We start from the raw sequence: 16,930 nt of genomic DNA, 5'->3' as shown, positions 1-16,930 counted from the left end.
GACTGAGCTCTTGAAGTGTGGCTGAGGAACTGGATTTAAATTTTTATTAATTTTACCTAATTTGATTAAACTGAAATAACAGGACTTCCCTGGCGGTCCAGTGGTTAAGAATCCGCCTTCCAATGCAGGGGACGTGCGTTCGATCCCTGGTCGGGGGACTAAGATCCCACAGGCCGTGGGGCAACTAAGCCCACACGCCACAACTACTGAGCCCATGAGCCACAATGAGTGAGGCTGCATGCTGCAACTACCGAGCCCGTGCGCTCTCAAACCTGTGCACCACAACTATGGAGCCCGCACGCTCTGGAGCCTGCATGCCACAACTAGAGAGAAGCCCGCACACCACAACTAAGACCCGACGCAGCCAAAAATAAAATAAAATAGATAAATAAATATTTAAACTGAAATAGCCACCTATGGCAAGGGGCTGCCATATTGGACAGAACAAATCAATAAAGTAAAAAAAAATAGAACAAAAAAACAGGGGTCCTTCCTGGATTTCATGGAGCCGAAAGCATTCTAAATCTACTGGTCTGGTATCAGCACTAGCTGCTCTCCGTGGAGACACAAATATGGTTCCCTCGGGGCCAGGGGCGGGGGCACCTAGAATCCGTGCCATGGACTCCCTTCACAGGACGCCTCACATCTTACTGGGAAAAGCGCACATCCAGGGCTTCGCTGGTAGCGCAGTGGTTGAGAGTCCGCCTGCCGATGCAGGGGACACGGCTTCGTGCCCCGGTCCGGGAAGATCCCACATGCCGCGGAGCGGCTGGGCCCGTGAGCCATGGCCGCTGAGCCTGCGCGACCGGAGCCTGCGCTCCGCAACGGGAGAGGCCACAACAGTGAGAGGCCCGCGTACTGCACACACACACACACAAAAGCGCACATCCTGGCTAGGAACAGGGTTCCAGGAACAAGGATGAGTTGTTCCAGTGACACACCCCTGTCAGTGTGGCAAGAACCTCACAACCAAAGCTAGAAATGCTCTTAAAACAATACCTTGGAACACAGCACAGCTGTGTGTGTATTGCTCTCTGCTGTATCCCCGGCACTTGGGTAAGTGAATGAAGGAATGTTAAGGCAAGGCAGAAACAGGGTGAGGATGGCTGTGTAGGGCGGGGCGGAGGCATGCAGAGTGGAACTGCAAGTATCTCCATGCCCTTCACCTTGTTGATTTCTGGTATCCACTAGAATCAGAGATCCCTATAGATCTCTGTGAGAAGCTCAGATGGTAAATGTCTGTAGGGACTGGCCTCCCACCCAAAACAGCACAGATTTTGCCGATAAACCTGGCCACACTAGCCTGTGGTTGAGGGGGCCTGAGCGTACAATGGAGTGAAAGGGCAAGATACTTGTCAGCATCTGCAGAGAAGTTCCTGGGGCCTCCTGTCCCCAGTTCTGCTCCAAGTCTCTCTATAGAGGTTGCCCAGGCCCCCAGGCAGGGAGGGATGGTGAGAGGAGCCCTGTCAGCTCCACTCAGCTAAATGCATCTCCTCTCTCTACCCCCAAAGCAGGCGAGGGAGCCCCAAGAGTCGGCCACACTCCCCCCCGCCCCCACTACTGGGACCGTGCCTTCCTTGGCCCAGAGGAGACGTAAGGGCTCTGTCTCCTCAGCCACTGCAATCCCAGCCTCACCTGGAGTAACCAGACACTGCCTTCTCATGAAGCCTGACTGCAGGATTTGGGCTAACATTCCTGCCTCAGTGGACAGCGGAAAAAACTCACAACAACAACAAAAGCTCACAACGACCCTGCGGAAGTGAAAGGATGCCACCCCCATTCTACAGGCAAGAACACTAAGGCACCATGGAGGGACCTGGTTGTGGGCCACAATGCTGGCTAAGAGCACAGTGGTGACTCACGCAGGCTTCCCCTGCTGCGTTCCAGGGCAGAGCGTGGTTTCCCAGCCTGACTGCAATCCAACCAGGCTAAAGGCTGAGAAACCTGTTTTGAATCAAGATAAACTGTTGAAGACTACCATCCTTGCTGGGAGCACCTTTGAACACCATGGTGGATGGTCTGTAGGGACTGGCCTCCCAGCTGAAACAGCACAGATTCTGCAGATAAACCTGGCCACACTAGCCTCTGGTTGAGGGGGCCTGAGCCTACAATGGAGTGAGAGGGTCAAGATACTGTGTCAGCATCTGCAGAGAGGTTCCTCTATCACTGAGTGACAAGCAAAAGACATTTACCGTCTGAGCTTCTCACAGAGATCTACAGGGATCTCTGATGCTAGTGGATACCAGAAATCAACAAGGTGAAGGGCAGGGAGATACTTGGTTCCACTCTGCATGCCTCCGCCCCTGCTCTACATGGCCATCCTCACCCTGTTTCTGCCTTGCCTTAGCAAAACACACAAAACCCCTGCCTACCTGGAGCTTACATTCTAGAGGGGAGGCAAATAACACACTTAGCGCGTGTAAGGTAGTGCTAGGTGTCCAGGAGGAAAAATGAACTAGGAAAGGAGGACGTAAAGCACTGAGGGTTTGGGAGACGGCGAATTGTACACTGGGTGGCCAAGGGGGACCACAATGAGAGATGACTTTTTTAAAAAAATAAATTTATTTTCTTTTATTTATTTTTGGCTGAGTCGGGTCTTCGTTACTGTGCGCGGGCTTTCCCCAGCTGCAGCGAGCGGGGGCTACTCCTCGTTGTTGTGCGCCAGCTTCTCACTGCGGTGGCCTCTCCCGCTGCAGAGCATGGGCTCTATGCCCGAGGGCTTCATTAGTTGTGGCACACGGGCTCTAGAGCTCAGGCTCAGCAGTTGTGGCGCACGGGCTTAGCTGCTCTGTGGCATGTGGGATCTTCCTGGACCAGGGCTCGAACCCAGTCCCCTGCATTGGCAGGTGGATTCTCAACCACTGTGCCACCAGGGAAGCCCAAGAGGTGACTTTTAATTAGAGATATGGAATACATTTCTCTCAAACGCTATATATATATTTTTAATGTAGAGCATTTCATCACAATTTCAAAATGATCCTAGTAATCTGGAACTTCACTACCCTTCTTTTCAAATGCAGAGGAAAAAAAATGACTTGTTTCTTTAATAAATAAATTGCAAGGAAAAACAGAGGGGGAGGGATTCTTAAAATATTTAAAAAACATATCAAGCAATGTCTGGATTTTATTTATATCCCAATTTGGGGAAAAAAACTATAAAAACAGTGTCTGAGACAACTGGGGAAATTGAACACTAACTAGATATTTGAGAAAATATTAAGGGAAAAAATCTATTTAGGTGTGATAATAATGTGGCCCTATTTCTTTTTTAAACGAATGTTTGCATTTCAGAGATATGTATTTTTGTATGAAGTGATGTGATGCCTGGGATTTGCTTTAAAATAACCCAGGGGGCGGGGGCTGGGAGCAGGGGGAGGAGAGCTAGAACAAGATGGAGCGTGAGTGGGCAACTGTTGCAGCCGGCTGATGGGTATGTGGGGGACGGTTATACTTCCACTCTACTTTTGGATATGTTTGAATTTTTCCATAATAAAAAAGTTAAGCAATGGAAACAACACCTCTCATCCAAAATGTTTACTTTACAAACTAATAACAGCCATTAAACAAAAGTGTTTGGAAGTTCAATCATAGATACGGAAGTTCAATCATAGATACATTCTGTGTTTTGGCTCTCAACATCTGCACTGGATTTTCTCCAAGAACGTGCCACAGTGGTCAGTATCAATAGGAAAGCCCAACATCCAGGAAACGGGAAAGTCTCCACCCCCAGAGCTCATGCTCATGTCTCCCCCTGAGGAGGATGTCAGCTCACAAACATGGAGGAGGAGGAGAGAGCAGCCAAAAACAGCCCCAATGCAAATGGTCAGCAGCTACCAAAAAGCCTCCACAGGTCCGGAAGGTTTTTAAGCTTCAAATCATTTTGTAAGAGGGACATTAGGATGCAGGGTTGACAGTACAGAATGGCTTATATTCTGGTGCGCCAAGGGCTGACAGCCCAAAAGACCTAGGAGGAATTTGTATAGAATAATGAGTGTTCCGTAATAAAGAAGCTCAAATGAGAATAAAAATCAAACACCCAAAACCAAACAAAACCCAGACTCACAGAGAAAAGATCGGTGATTACCAGAGGGAAGAAGGGTTAGGAGGGTTACAAAATGGGTGAAGGGTATCAAGAGGTACAAACTTCCAGGTATAAAATAAGTAAAGGGACTTCCCTGGTGGCACAGCAGTTAAGAATCCGCCTGCCAATGCAGGGGACACAGGTTCAATACCTACCTGGTCTGGGAAGATCCCACATGCTGTGGAGCCACTAAGCCCGTGCGCCACAACTACTGAGCCTGTGCTCTAGAGACCGCAAGCCACAACTACTGAAGCCTGCGCACTCTAAGGCCTGTGTGCCACAACTACTGAGCCCGCATGCTGCAACTACTGAAGCCCACACAACTAGAGCCCATGCTCCGCAACAAGAGAAGCCACCACAATGAGAAGCCCGTGCACCGCAACAAAGAGTAGCCCCTGCTCACAACTAGAGAAAGCCCATGCACAGCAACAAAGACCCAATGCAGTCAAAAATAAATAAAATTTTAAAAATAAAAATAAATAAAATAAGTAAGTCATGGGGATGTACTGTACAGCATGGAGAATACAGTCAATAACACTGTACTAACTTTGTAAGGTGACAGGGTAAATAAAGTTATTTTGGTGATTGTTTTGCAATGAATACAAATGTGGAATCATTATGTTGTACACATGAAACTAATATTATATGTCAAATATACTTCAATTTTTTAAATTTATAATAATTTAAAAAGAAATCTGACACCCGACAGAGCCCTATGGCCTGTCTTTGGGTGCCCCTCTAGGAGAGCATTTTCCTATGGGGAGGAAAATTAGTCTGAACTTGGTCCTGATGACATAATTTCTGATTAAATGACTGAACTTAGGTTGCCCCGTTCAACATGCTCTTTTTACATTTTCATTCTTTGATGACAGACAACCTGTGAGTTAAATTTTCTAGGGCAATGTTGGTAATACTAAAACCACACATTTTGCCTTAGTTTTAAAAAATACTTGTTACAGAAAATTTGGAAAATACAGAAAAAGGCAGAGGAGGGGGGAAAAAGCACCCACAATCTCATCTTTCAGGCACAACCAGTAACACGTTTTGTCTTTACTTTTAGTCTTTTCTCTTGAATGACTCCTTTGATGCTCCCCATTTCTGTGTGTCTCTTCCTGGCACTTCTGTTTTTCAGATGTTGGATATCTGAAATATTTTGGTCTGGCCCTCTCATTTTTATATTCTTTTTCTCTCCAATCCTCCATCTGTCTTTTTGTTTCACTTTAAAGTGATTTCCTTAACTTTTTCTGCTAACTCTTCTATTGATTTTTTTTCCATTTCTATCATGATCTTCATTTCCATGAGCTCTTTGTTTATTCTCTGGATTTTAAAAAATGCTTGTTTTATGGCTGTGACATCTCTTCTCTTTCTGAAGATATTGATTTTTTTTTTCCTGGAAATTTTCTTCTCCCTCAATGATGCTTTATGTTTTTCCTTCTTTGTATTTACTTGATACTTATATTAGAATCTTCCCTTAAATATTTGGCGACCCTTATCTGCACACTCACCTAAGAGGGAAACACTAAAAAACTGGTTGAAAGCTCTGTGACTTCGAGCTCTGGCTGACAGTTCTCTACAGGGACTCTGCTGGGCCATTTCACTGAAGATTCCCCCATCCCTCTCAATATCAGTATATTCTAGTCTCTTCTCCCAAAACCTGTTTAGATTTTTCTAAAAGGCTCTTTTAATGCTTCCAGGGAAGGTAAAAGGCTGAGAGCCAAGCAGAGGAAGACGACTAAGAATCTCAAATTTCAGTAACCTTTTGCCTCAGATTTTAGGATCTTAGCCCCCACCTTTAACTGTGCCTGGAGTCTCTCGGTCCAGAGACCCTCTATTTTTTTTTACCACCCTCCAGCTCTGCCCGAGTGGCGAAGCGACAGTGGCCCCTGTGTGAGGAGGGAGGGCAGAATCGGAAGCTCTAACTGCTTCTGAAACAGACCCCTGACTAATCCTTCTCTTTCGCTCCATCTTTCCCTCAGTCCCAAGGTACTTGGTGCTGCCAATTCCTGACCATTTTGAAGGAGTCCCAGGTGTAAACCAGGTGGCTTCTTAGTCTTTCCCCACCGTCAGCTTAGGCGGCTTGGAGTCACCTGAGTCCCTGTCACCTCTCAATTTGCTTTTAGTTCCTAACTGTACTGCTGTTGTTTCCCTTCCTGCTGCTCTTTGTCTTTGCGGAAGCATACCTTTAAAAAAAATCGCTCTAGTGTCATTTTGGTTTCATGAAAAAGAGGAGGTTTCAGTAAGTATCCAGTCTGCCCTAACTCAGAATCTCAGTTTTAATTTTTATACTTTTCTAATTTTTAAAAACATTTGAGATCATCATGTACATTTCTACATCCTGATTCTTCACATTTTCAAGAAATGAGGCCCTCAGTCCATAATCACTTTTGTTTAGGAAGGAGGACTTTTCTCCCCGAAATGAATCTTCCACAAAATCTTTTTGGTTTTTGAAAGGCACCAGAAGTGGGCAACCTAAACCACTGACTAGTCACTTGACTCATTAGCTCCGCCTTGTGGCCTCTGAGGAGAAAAGGTGGGCAGGCTGAAGAAACCATCCGGTAATTAAATAATCAGAATTTGAAAACAGCAATCCTGGAACATTGCTCTAAGTATTTATCTCCAACTCAAACTGTCCTCAAACCCAAACTTCTGCATCCACATCTTACACCTCTAATCACGATCAGCAATGACTTCCATGTTATTAAATCCGATGGCCACTGTTTATCATGCTCTTTCTAAAAACATTTCTCTTGGTTTCCCTAAGGTCATCCTCTACTCTTTTTCTCCTACTACACTGACCATTCCTTCTCAGGCTACTTTCCTACTTGTTCCACCCCCTAATTAGGTGCTAGCCCACTAAATATTGCCAATGCCTCAGGAAGCAGGCCTGGACTATTTACCTTGATCTTATCTCACCAGATTCTCGTAGATTTAAACGCCATCTATACAGAAATGACTCCCAAATTTCTATTCCCACTCTAAATTCATAACCAGCTGCCATGACATCACTACTTTAATGACTAACAGGCATTTTCTTAGCTGAATATGGCCAAAACAACCTGATTCCCAACTGCCCAATCTGTTCCACCCCAAACTTCCCCATCTCACTAAACAGGACCACTATCAACACAGCTGCTGAAGCCAAAAACCCAGGAGTCATCCTCAATTCCTCCATTTCTCACTGCACATTAATACAGCAGCAAGTCTAGTTGGCCCTTCATACAAAATATACCCCAAATCCACCCACTTCTCCAAGCTCCACCACCTCAGTTATCTGCCACCTGGCTCCCTGCTACAGTCTCCTAATGGTCTCCCGACCTCCTCTCCCTGTCCCCCACCCAATAAACCATTTCCATACTGCAGCACTAGCTGTCTTCTTAAAGTAAAAACTGTATCCTGTCATTTCCCTGCAGGAAACTAACTGGCTTCTCTTTTATTCCTAAGAACAAAATCCAGACTCTTACCAACCATGGCCTTTAAGATATTACCGTATGTCCTGGCCTTTACTTATCTCTTTGACCTCCCCACCTGCCACCTGCTCCCTTGCTCAACTGGCCCCACTCACACTGGCCTTTACCTTATCACCCACTCTTCTGACTCTCAGCTCACTAGTCATCACCAAGCCCTCTGAGATAAGCACGCTCTTTGACTTGCAGATGAAACTCTCTTAAAAATAACAAGATACATAACAATGAGCAGAGTTCCCTATGCTTTGAAAAAGGATAGATACAGGTATATGTATAACTGAATCACTTTGCTGTACACCTGAAACTATCATAACACTGTTAATCAACTATACTCCAATATAAAATAAAAAGTTAAAAAAAAGATACATGATATACAATAGTTATATATCTGTAAATGTTCTAAATGCACCACACTGCCAACTTCAATATCTGCCAACTACCTTCTATGAATGAGGCAGTGTGGGATATGAAGTATAGGGCCCTGCCCTAACCTTCTCAAATAAAAATTCTCCAACTCTTGGCCTGGTCATAGTGATGCCAGTACTCAAAAGGCACCGCCAGAACTTTGCTAGAGACCCTAACGTGCTCTCTCTCAGCCCATTACTATCATAATTACATTTTACACACACATTGTGTATAGGATGTGAGCCCATGGAAGGGCTCACCTGCAGATGTCTACAGTGTGCTTAACTTGAGTCCTGAGCCTGAGGGTAACTTTGGTACCCCCCTCTCTCAAGCACTGTTCACTCCGTAGCAACCTTGGAATACACATCTTCAACCATCTTTCCAGTACAAGCTGTCCTCATTGTTCACTGAACATTATTCATCTGTTCCACATGGCCTGATAATGACCCTCCTTTTTCTGTGCTTTCTCTCTGCCTCCAAAGGGAACAGAATGTACCCAGCCACAATTATACTTAGAGAGAGATAATTTGAGCCTCAGCTTTGAAAAGCAGGAACTGATCCAGTTTCTCTCACCAACAGTAAAGACACAAATATAAGGTAGATGCTCATTAGAACTGGGGCCATGGAACAGAGAAAAGATTTACCCATGGGGCTCTGCTTCTTCATCGATAAAATGAGCAAGTTAGACAAGATGAACCTTGTCTACAATCGTAGGAGTCCCCAGAAGCTATGCTCTCCAACCAGTCTAAGTGCAGGCTGGGGCAGTTCCTAATGCGGACATTAAAGCATTTGATCCTTACCACTTTTGTTCTAAAATTTTACAATGATATGCTTTGCATTGGTTCTCTGTCCATTCCTTTTGCTGGGTAATTAACCTGTCACAGCCTTCAGCTTAGGGAGATTTTCTTGTATTATTTCTTTCATAATTTCCTTCCCTCAGTTTTCTCTGTTCTCTCAATCAGGAACTCCTATCAGTTGGATGCTGAACTTCTGAGATTAACCCTCCATGTCTCTTATCATTCTTTCACATTTTCAGTGTTTTTGCATTTTTGTTCTACTTTCCAACTACTTTTATTTTTTATTTTTTATACAGTAGGTTCTTATTAGCTATCTATTTTATACATAGTAGTGTATATATGTCAATCCCGATCTCCCAGTTCATCACACCACCACCACCACCCACCCCCACTTTCCCCCCATGGTGTCCATACAATTTTTTTAATATAAATTTATTTAATTTATTTACTTTTGGCTGCTTTGGGTCTTCGTTGCTACGCATGTGCTTTCTCTAGTTGCAGCGAGCAGGGGCTACTCTTTGTTGCAGTGTGCGGGCTTCTCATTGTGGTGGCTTCTCTTGTTGTGGAGCACGGGCTCTAGGCGCGTGGGCTTCAGGAGCTGTGGCACACGGGCTCAGTAGTTGTGGCTCGCGGGCTCTAGAGCACAGGTTCAGTAGTTGTGGTGCACAGGCTTAGCTGCTCCACAGCATGTGGAATCTTCCCAGACCAGGGCTCGAACCCGTGTGCCCTGCATTGGCAGGCAGATTCTTAACCGGTGCACCACCAGGGAAGCCTGGTTGTCCATATGTTTGTTCTCTACATCTGTGTCTCTATCTCTGCCTTGCAAACCGGTTCATCTGTACTATTTTTCTAGATTCCACATACATGCATTAATATACAGTATTTGTTTTTCTCTTTCTGACTTACTTCACTCTGTATGACACTCTCTAGGTCCATCCACATACCTACAAATGACCCAATGGCTGAGTAATATTCCATTGTATATATGTACCACATCTTTTTTATCCATTTGTCTGTTGATGGGCATTAAGGTTGATTCCATGACCTGGCTATTGTAAACAGTGCTGCAGTGAACACTGGGACACATGTGTCTTTTTGAATTATGGTTTTTCTCTGGGTATATGCCCAGTAGCGGGATTGCTGGGTCATATGGTAATTCTATTTTTAGTTGTTGTTGTTTGTTTTTTGTTTTTTTGCAGTACGTGGGCCTCTCACTGTTGTGGCCTCTCCCGCTGTGGAGCACAGGCTCCGGACGCGCAGGCTCAGCGGCCATGGCTCACAGGCCCAGCCGCTCCACGGCCTGTGGGATCTTCCCGGACCGGGGCACAAACCCGTTTCCCCTGCATCAGCAGGCGGACTCTCAACCTCTGTGCCGCCAGGGAAGCCCTCTCCAACTACTTTTAAAATTTGTTTTACTTTCCAAGATTTCCTCAACCTCATGTTCCAACTTTACTTTTCAATTTTATTTCAGCAATCATATTTTAACCTCCAAGAGCTCTAATTATCCAATTGTTCTTTTTCCACAACATACTGTTTTTAATCAGCAGATGCTATTCTCAAACTCTCAGAGAACACTAATAAGAATCTCTTCCAAACTTTTTTTCTTTCATTTAATTCACACACTTGGTTCATCATGTGTTCTTTTTACATGTCCATGAGGTCAGTCCACATGTCTGATCCTGCCCACCCAGGAAGAAGGACATCTGTACCACATGCAAATAGGCAATGATCAATTACTTTTTGATTAACGACTACAACAAAGAAAGTACCTAAGTGCACAAGAAGTGAGTCAGCTTACCTTCATGGAGTCAGAGTATAAAATATATTCCCTGAGCACAGGTAGAAAGTCTTCTGTCATGTCCTCTGTCAGCTCTTCCAAGGCTGTAGAGCAGTTGCCGATGCAGGCTGACACACCCTCCAGGGGCTCGGCCAGCTCCCCCTCTAACGCACTCCACGTGGAGTACACAGGCCCATATTCTCTCAGCTCTACAAGGTACTCTAAAGGGGGGAGAGAAACCAATTAAGATCGGCTGGGTAGCAATCACTGGTATTACTGACTCAATAACCAATGCAGCCAAGAGCTCTCTGAGTCTGCTTTCCTTTAAATACAACACTGTGTATAACCAATTTTTTTAATCTCCGAAAGCTGATATTACAGCTGACACTATAACATCAATCAACTCCACTCCATAATAGGAATGTCATGCCTCTGGGTAATGGGGACCACAATGCCTTCGGGGAAAAGTGGTGGGAGCTACATCCACCAAGTATTTTCCTAGAAACCTACTCACCTACCCCTACAGTGAAGCCATATTTTAATAGGCAATGGAGGCAGAGTTTCATACAGGTTTAGGGGGGTGTTTTTAAAAATTAAAAAAAAATCAGTCACAATGGAAAAATAATGGAATTTTAGGAAACAGTTGATACAAGAAATGTGGTCTTACCTAAGCAGACTCAACCTCTCACTCAGGGGTCACCCCAACACCTTGGTCCCATCAGAATTTACCCCACATGATCTTTAGGTGTAGATGGTACCTAAAGCCATTTCCAAAACCTGCAGGCCCCACAGGATACCAGCAGCAGGTAAAGGAGAATTAAAGCACAGGGAACAAGGAAAAATGTTGTTTGATTTCCCCCACAAAAAAACCTGGCCTATCATTTGCCACCAGGATTCTTGCCATTACAACAAAATGTTGTTGCCATTTTTTAGTAACCAATGGATGGCAACTACCAGAGAATCCTTCTCTATGTGTTTCACATCACCTGCCAGCATGATCATTAACACTGTTCAGGTCTATTTGGCCTACATACATGTAAGAAAACAAAGGGCCCCAACATTCTGGGACACAAAAAAGCAAGTGGCCATGAGAGGGGTGGGGAGGAAGTGGTGGAAACAACCAGGAAGGTTAAAGAAAGGCCTTATAACTCCCTGGGTCAGGAAGAGTGGGTTTGAAATGAAGCAAGGGTAGGCAGGTGAGTCAATTTCAAGCCTGAAGGCTCATGAGGATCGTAACTTTGGCAAACACTGCTCTCATCTTGAACCATCTTTCTGCCAGAAAAGATACTTAAGTTTATTTTTTAAATGATCATTGCTATGGATGAAGGGAAGTTGAGCGAGAGAAAAGTGGAAAAGCCTAGAGGCTCAGAGTGGTTGTTTGCTATGGGAAAGCAAACACAAGGATGAAATGCAGGGCAAGGGACGGGGTGCAAAATTATACTCTGGTCACAACTACCTCCCCCACGTCTTGTATTTATTTATTAGTTTTATAAGCAAAATGTGGCCTGGTTCTGCTGCTCCAGCATTTCTGCATTTTGATTCTGCTTGGCGCAATGAATGCCATTTCTGCAAACGTGGTCCCTGGGCCTGATCAAGAACTCAACAGAGAGCTCACCTATTTCTTCCTTGATGATCCGCTGGGCTATTCGATCAATGGTTCCCAGCTTGAGCGCAAATGTGTCTAAGTACTCGCCTATGGCTGCAAACTCGAGAGGCCGACTCCTCAGCTTGTAGCCGCCAGTGACATGCTTGACTGACTCACCCACTCGAGTCAGCAACGCCATCCCTTGCTTCTTATGGGCATTCAGGTCCTAAGGATGACATGTGAACAAACAAACAAAGGGCTCGACTGCTCACATGGTCAGGACTCAGTAAGCGAATTCCTTTAGGCAGTTTCCTTTTGGAAATGGAAGACTCAGAAAATAGGGAGGTGAGTTAGGTTAAGGCGGTCAACACACACACACACACACACACACACACTCTCTCTCTCTCTCTCTCTCTCTCTCTCTCTCCCCTCCCCTCCCCTCCCCTCCCCTCTCCTCTCCTCGCCATCACAGCCACCACACTCATACTCCTGCACCCAGGTCTCTTTATACAGAGCTGGACTCCTACCTTTCCAATCAGGTTCACTCACCCAGCACACCTTCCTTTAAACACAACTGTTTAAATACAAGTTTTTTTAAAAGTGTCCCTTTCTCCTACACAAAATATCCTAAATTGTCTTTAGGAGCAAAATTCAAGAGCTGAGATTCATTCCATTCATTTATTTATATCCTAACCAAAGCCATATAAGCGAAGTGGAGGGTGGGAAGCAGGAGACAGTGACAGGAAAGGTGGTGCTACAAAACCCAGGCCAAGGATAGAGGCTGCAAATGACGAAACACTTTACCCTGGATTTCTTGGTTGAGGCATAAATGGGAAATGCGTTCAGCTGCATAATCCACTGAACTGAAACCTAAAAAGCATATTAGTCTGCCAGGTAAAATAAATTTCTTCCTATCATTAAACTCTAAGGGGAATCTTCAGTATCTTCCCGTTGTTCTATGTCACTTACTTTAATGGTGCCTTCAAAAGTGGTTTTACAGAAGATGCAGGTGTCTGTTCCTTATGTCTACCCTCGATACTAACAGAATGATAATCCCAGTCCTAGAGGGACAGGTCTACAGGGAGAGAAGGGAACACGGCACAAGGCCACTGCTTTCTGGTGACCTCGCCTCATGGAGGGATAGAGCAGAGGTTAACACCGCTGTCTGACAGCCCCCTCCCACGTGACATACCATCCCAGGCTCAGGTCTCCAAAAGTGCCTGAAATGTAGATCCCTCCTGATTTCACGTCCTCCTCCTCCATGCAGCCAAGGCCTTCACTTCTGCTCTTGATTCTGCTCTCTCCTGCCCACACTTCCCCCACCAGCCAAGGCCCTTGCCCTCTCAACCATCCCTTCTCTCCTGTCTATAATTTCAACTTCTAATCCTTCAGCATATGAAATATATGCGAAGCTCACCAATCTTAAAAAAGGCAGCAACCTCCTCTAAGCTCCCTCCTCCATCTCTGTCCTTCCTTTCTATGCCACCTGCCTGAGACAATGTTCTAAAGATGCCATCTCGGGGAATTCCCTGGCGGTCCAGTGGTTAGGACGCTGCAATTCCACTGCAGGGGGCGAGGGTTCGATCCCTGGTTGGGGAGCTAAGATCCTGCATGCCACAGCCAAAGAAAAAATTTTTTAATAAAATAATGATCTTATCTCCCCTTCTAACCTCATACACTCTAGAAAAAAGCATCCCTGTAGGCACCAGGCTTTCACAAGACAATAACTGAAGCCCTGGAGTTCTAGGAATTGCTCCATAGACAATGTTTTTTTGGCTCAGGGTTCAATCCAAATGGACTCACTGGACTGCATAAACTCTACTTCAAGTAGCACTTTACAAAGAATCCCCAGTTAACCAAGTTCATTAACGTGTTGAGTACAGTTATTTAGTCGTACCTATCTGACTGCTGCACCCATTCTGCCAACGATGAAAACATTGACTTGAGCACAGCTGATACTAAGCATCCTCCACCTCCTCCAGCATCAGTGGTTTCTTCTTAAGGACACTTCTAATTTTTGGTAAGATCATGTCATCACAAGGAAGAGGAAAGCTTCTGCATTCACTATGGCAGAGCATGTCAGTGGCCTATCTAAGGACAGGACCAAGTTATTCAAAGCGTTTTAAGAGAAAAGATGGGGGTACGGGGTGGGTGAGATGGGGGGAGTTATTGTTTAGTGGGTACAAAGTTTCAGTTTTGCAGGATGAAAAAGTTCTGGAGATTAGATGTACGACAGGGTGAATATACTTAACATTTCCCAACTGTACACTGTAAAATGGTTAAGATGGTAAATTTTATGTCATGTGTATTTTCGCACAATTAAAAAGAAATAAAAGAAAAGATGAGGTTATTTAGTGCATTTGCTTCAGCAAATAAAACTGAACTAAGGCAGGAGGCTGTTCTTTCTAAACAAGCCAACTCCCCCGTACTCACTCACATCAAGTTAGATTTTGATTAAGACTTTGAAGGGCTTTAAAAAAAAATCAGTTATCTCTGATGATAGAAATCAGGATACTGTTTACCCTGGGGAGGAGGGGAGTGGTAGTGATTGGGAGCAGAGATGAGAGAGGCTTCCAGTGTGCTGGGGATTTTCTGTCTTGATTGGGTAGTGATTATAAAAGTATGTTCATTTTGTGATCATTTACTGAGCTGTGATTTGTATATTTTTCTCTATGTATGTTATACTTCAGTAACAAAATTGAGCAAATTAAAAATAAAATCAGTTCATATTGCTTGGTCCACAGATGAACACCACATATACCCCCCCCCAAAAAAAACCCCACCTTTCCTACTTATTTTTTACACAAATTCCTAATGACCGGGGGTCCAAGCTTTCTCCTCCTCTGTCTCTTTATTCAATAAAAATGACGAAACTTGAGGGCCTGCCTGGACAACAAACCACTAATCTGGGTGAAACACTGAGCTGCACTTTTGGAGAACAGAGTGGATTTTACTTTGTGTAGTCACTGGAAGAACTACGTCCGAGGAGTTCACCACAAAATACTTATTTTTAAAAAGAACACAAGTTTGACCTGTGTGGGAAAGGTTTCCAGGAAAAAAAGAAGAGAAACAGGAATGTCATCAGGAGGCTAAGTGCCAACTGAGGTCTAGGAAAAAGTAAAAAAGAAAACCCACAACACTGGAGGACTTTGCCAGGTGGCTCTTATGTCCGGAGAATGGCATCCCCTCCAACGTCTTTACGGCAACTGATGTTGTCTGTAAATATTTCTCCATTTTGCCAGTTTGAAAAAGAAAACTGAAAAGTACCTGGGCCTTGATACCCTTGCCAACATGGAATGAATTACCTATGGCCTGAATGTGAGAATAGGATACATGAAAATAAACAGATGGGGCTGGAGGGAAGCTGGCACAAGAGTCTGAACACGAGCTCCCATATCTGCAGACAATCAGAGTCGAGCACCTCAGGCTGCCAGTCAGTTGCCAGTCAGTTCTGCCAACAGGGAAGTTCAGAGGAAAGTCGGGGGCGCCAGCGTGAGTTTGAATACATAGAATCTGGCAGCCGCGTAGGCCCCAACTATTTCCCTGGCAAGTGCTTGGAAAATGCCCACCGGCTAGGAACTTGGCTGTGGGCAACTAATGCTGAACTACTCTTGGTCAGGCAGTCTGTGCAAACTGTGGCCTCAGGAGCCACAGTGACCCTATTTCACATCCTAGTGACACCAGCTGAACTAGTACACATGCCCTGAACTTTAGTTTCCTTGCCTGTGAAATGAGGCTATGAGCATACTCACAGGGTTCCTGTGAAAATGTCCTTACCAAACACTCAATAAACATTCTTTCCCTTTCGTGCCCACTGTTGGTCAGAATGGCCTCACCCAGTAATATCGCCAGTAAGTGTGTAGGTAAACACTTATCCCTGCTTTTGGTAAGTGAAACTATTCTAACTTCCTTGACTGCTGCAGGGGGATATTTCTCCTAAATTCTAACATGGAAACGGTGCCAGGGCAGATGAGCACCAGAAACAAATACAGAAAAAACAAACCCAGAGCAATTCTATGACACCCACTACAGGGGTGGCCTGTGAGAGATCAAAACAGCTTTTAAGAAAGAGTCCAAAGAATGCTAATCTGGGAGAGGAACATGAAAAATTCTGCCTTACCTTAGCAGTAAGGAAAACATTAAAGTGTTCATTGAAAGAAAGCACAGGATGATCCGTAATTCTTTTCAGGAATTTATCCAAAGCTTTTCTTCTGGTCTCCACAAACTCTTCTGAAAAACGATCCACAACACCTTTCACCACAAACTTCTCAGGAAGTGGCTACGATGACATGAACAAAAATATTCAGAGTAACTGATAAGAAAGTGCAAAGAAAAACCAGGCTAGCAAATAAGTCCTAGGACCCATCTGTCAAGAACAGTCTTTCTTCATAGGTCAGATCTTTATGTAGTCATCAGTATAAATATTTCTGAAAAAATACCAATGGAGTAAATCACAACTACCCAGTCAATTTTATAATACAAGAAATGAAACAGTAGAGCATGGTCCCTGGAAAACAGAAAACAGTCAGTTAACATCTACCGGTAAATCCGATAATATAGTTATCTTTACGTTGCTTGATGCACAGGTGATATAATGGGAAAGTTAAGGCAAGATAAGAAAGAAAGGAAAGGAGTCAGACAACATCAGCCACACAAAAATTTGTTTAAATATCTTAAGATCCTACTCCCAGTTCAAGGGTAAAAGAATTTGGTGAATGAAAAAATAAGTACATTAGGGAAACCCATGTATCTAAAAAAATACCTTTTCTAAGGCAATTTTTTTGTTTAGGTTTATGCTTAAAGGTTCTTAATAATATAACT

General features: G+C 44.3%; 1 protein-coding gene across 2 annotated transcripts in view; it reads right to left on the bottom strand.

Moving 5' to 3' along the window:
• SNX30 (sorting nexin family member 30) overlaps window positions 1-16,930 on the bottom strand; it is a 103,227-nt gene that overhangs the window by 16,238 nt on the left and 70,059 nt on the right. For both annotated transcript variants that reach the window (XM_082627790.1, XM_082627791.1), the window contains 3 exons: window positions 16,230-16,388; window positions 12,140-12,335; window positions 10,546-10,745 (listed from right to left, as the gene is read on the bottom strand). In XM_082627790.1, coding sequence (XP_082483916.1) covers window positions 10,546-10,745; window positions 12,140-12,335; window positions 16,230-16,388 — 555 coding nt within the window. The remainder of the gene's footprint in view (window positions 1-10,545; window positions 10,746-12,139; window positions 12,336-16,229; window positions 16,389-16,930) is intronic.

Source organism: Mesoplodon mirus, assembly GCF_964341445.2.
Source record: "Mesoplodon mirus genome assembly, chromosome: 1".
Classification (NCBI taxonomy): domain Eukaryota; kingdom Metazoa; phylum Chordata; class Mammalia; order Artiodactyla; family Ziphiidae; genus Mesoplodon; species Mesoplodon mirus.
This window is presented reverse-complemented; position numbering and strand designations above follow the sequence as displayed.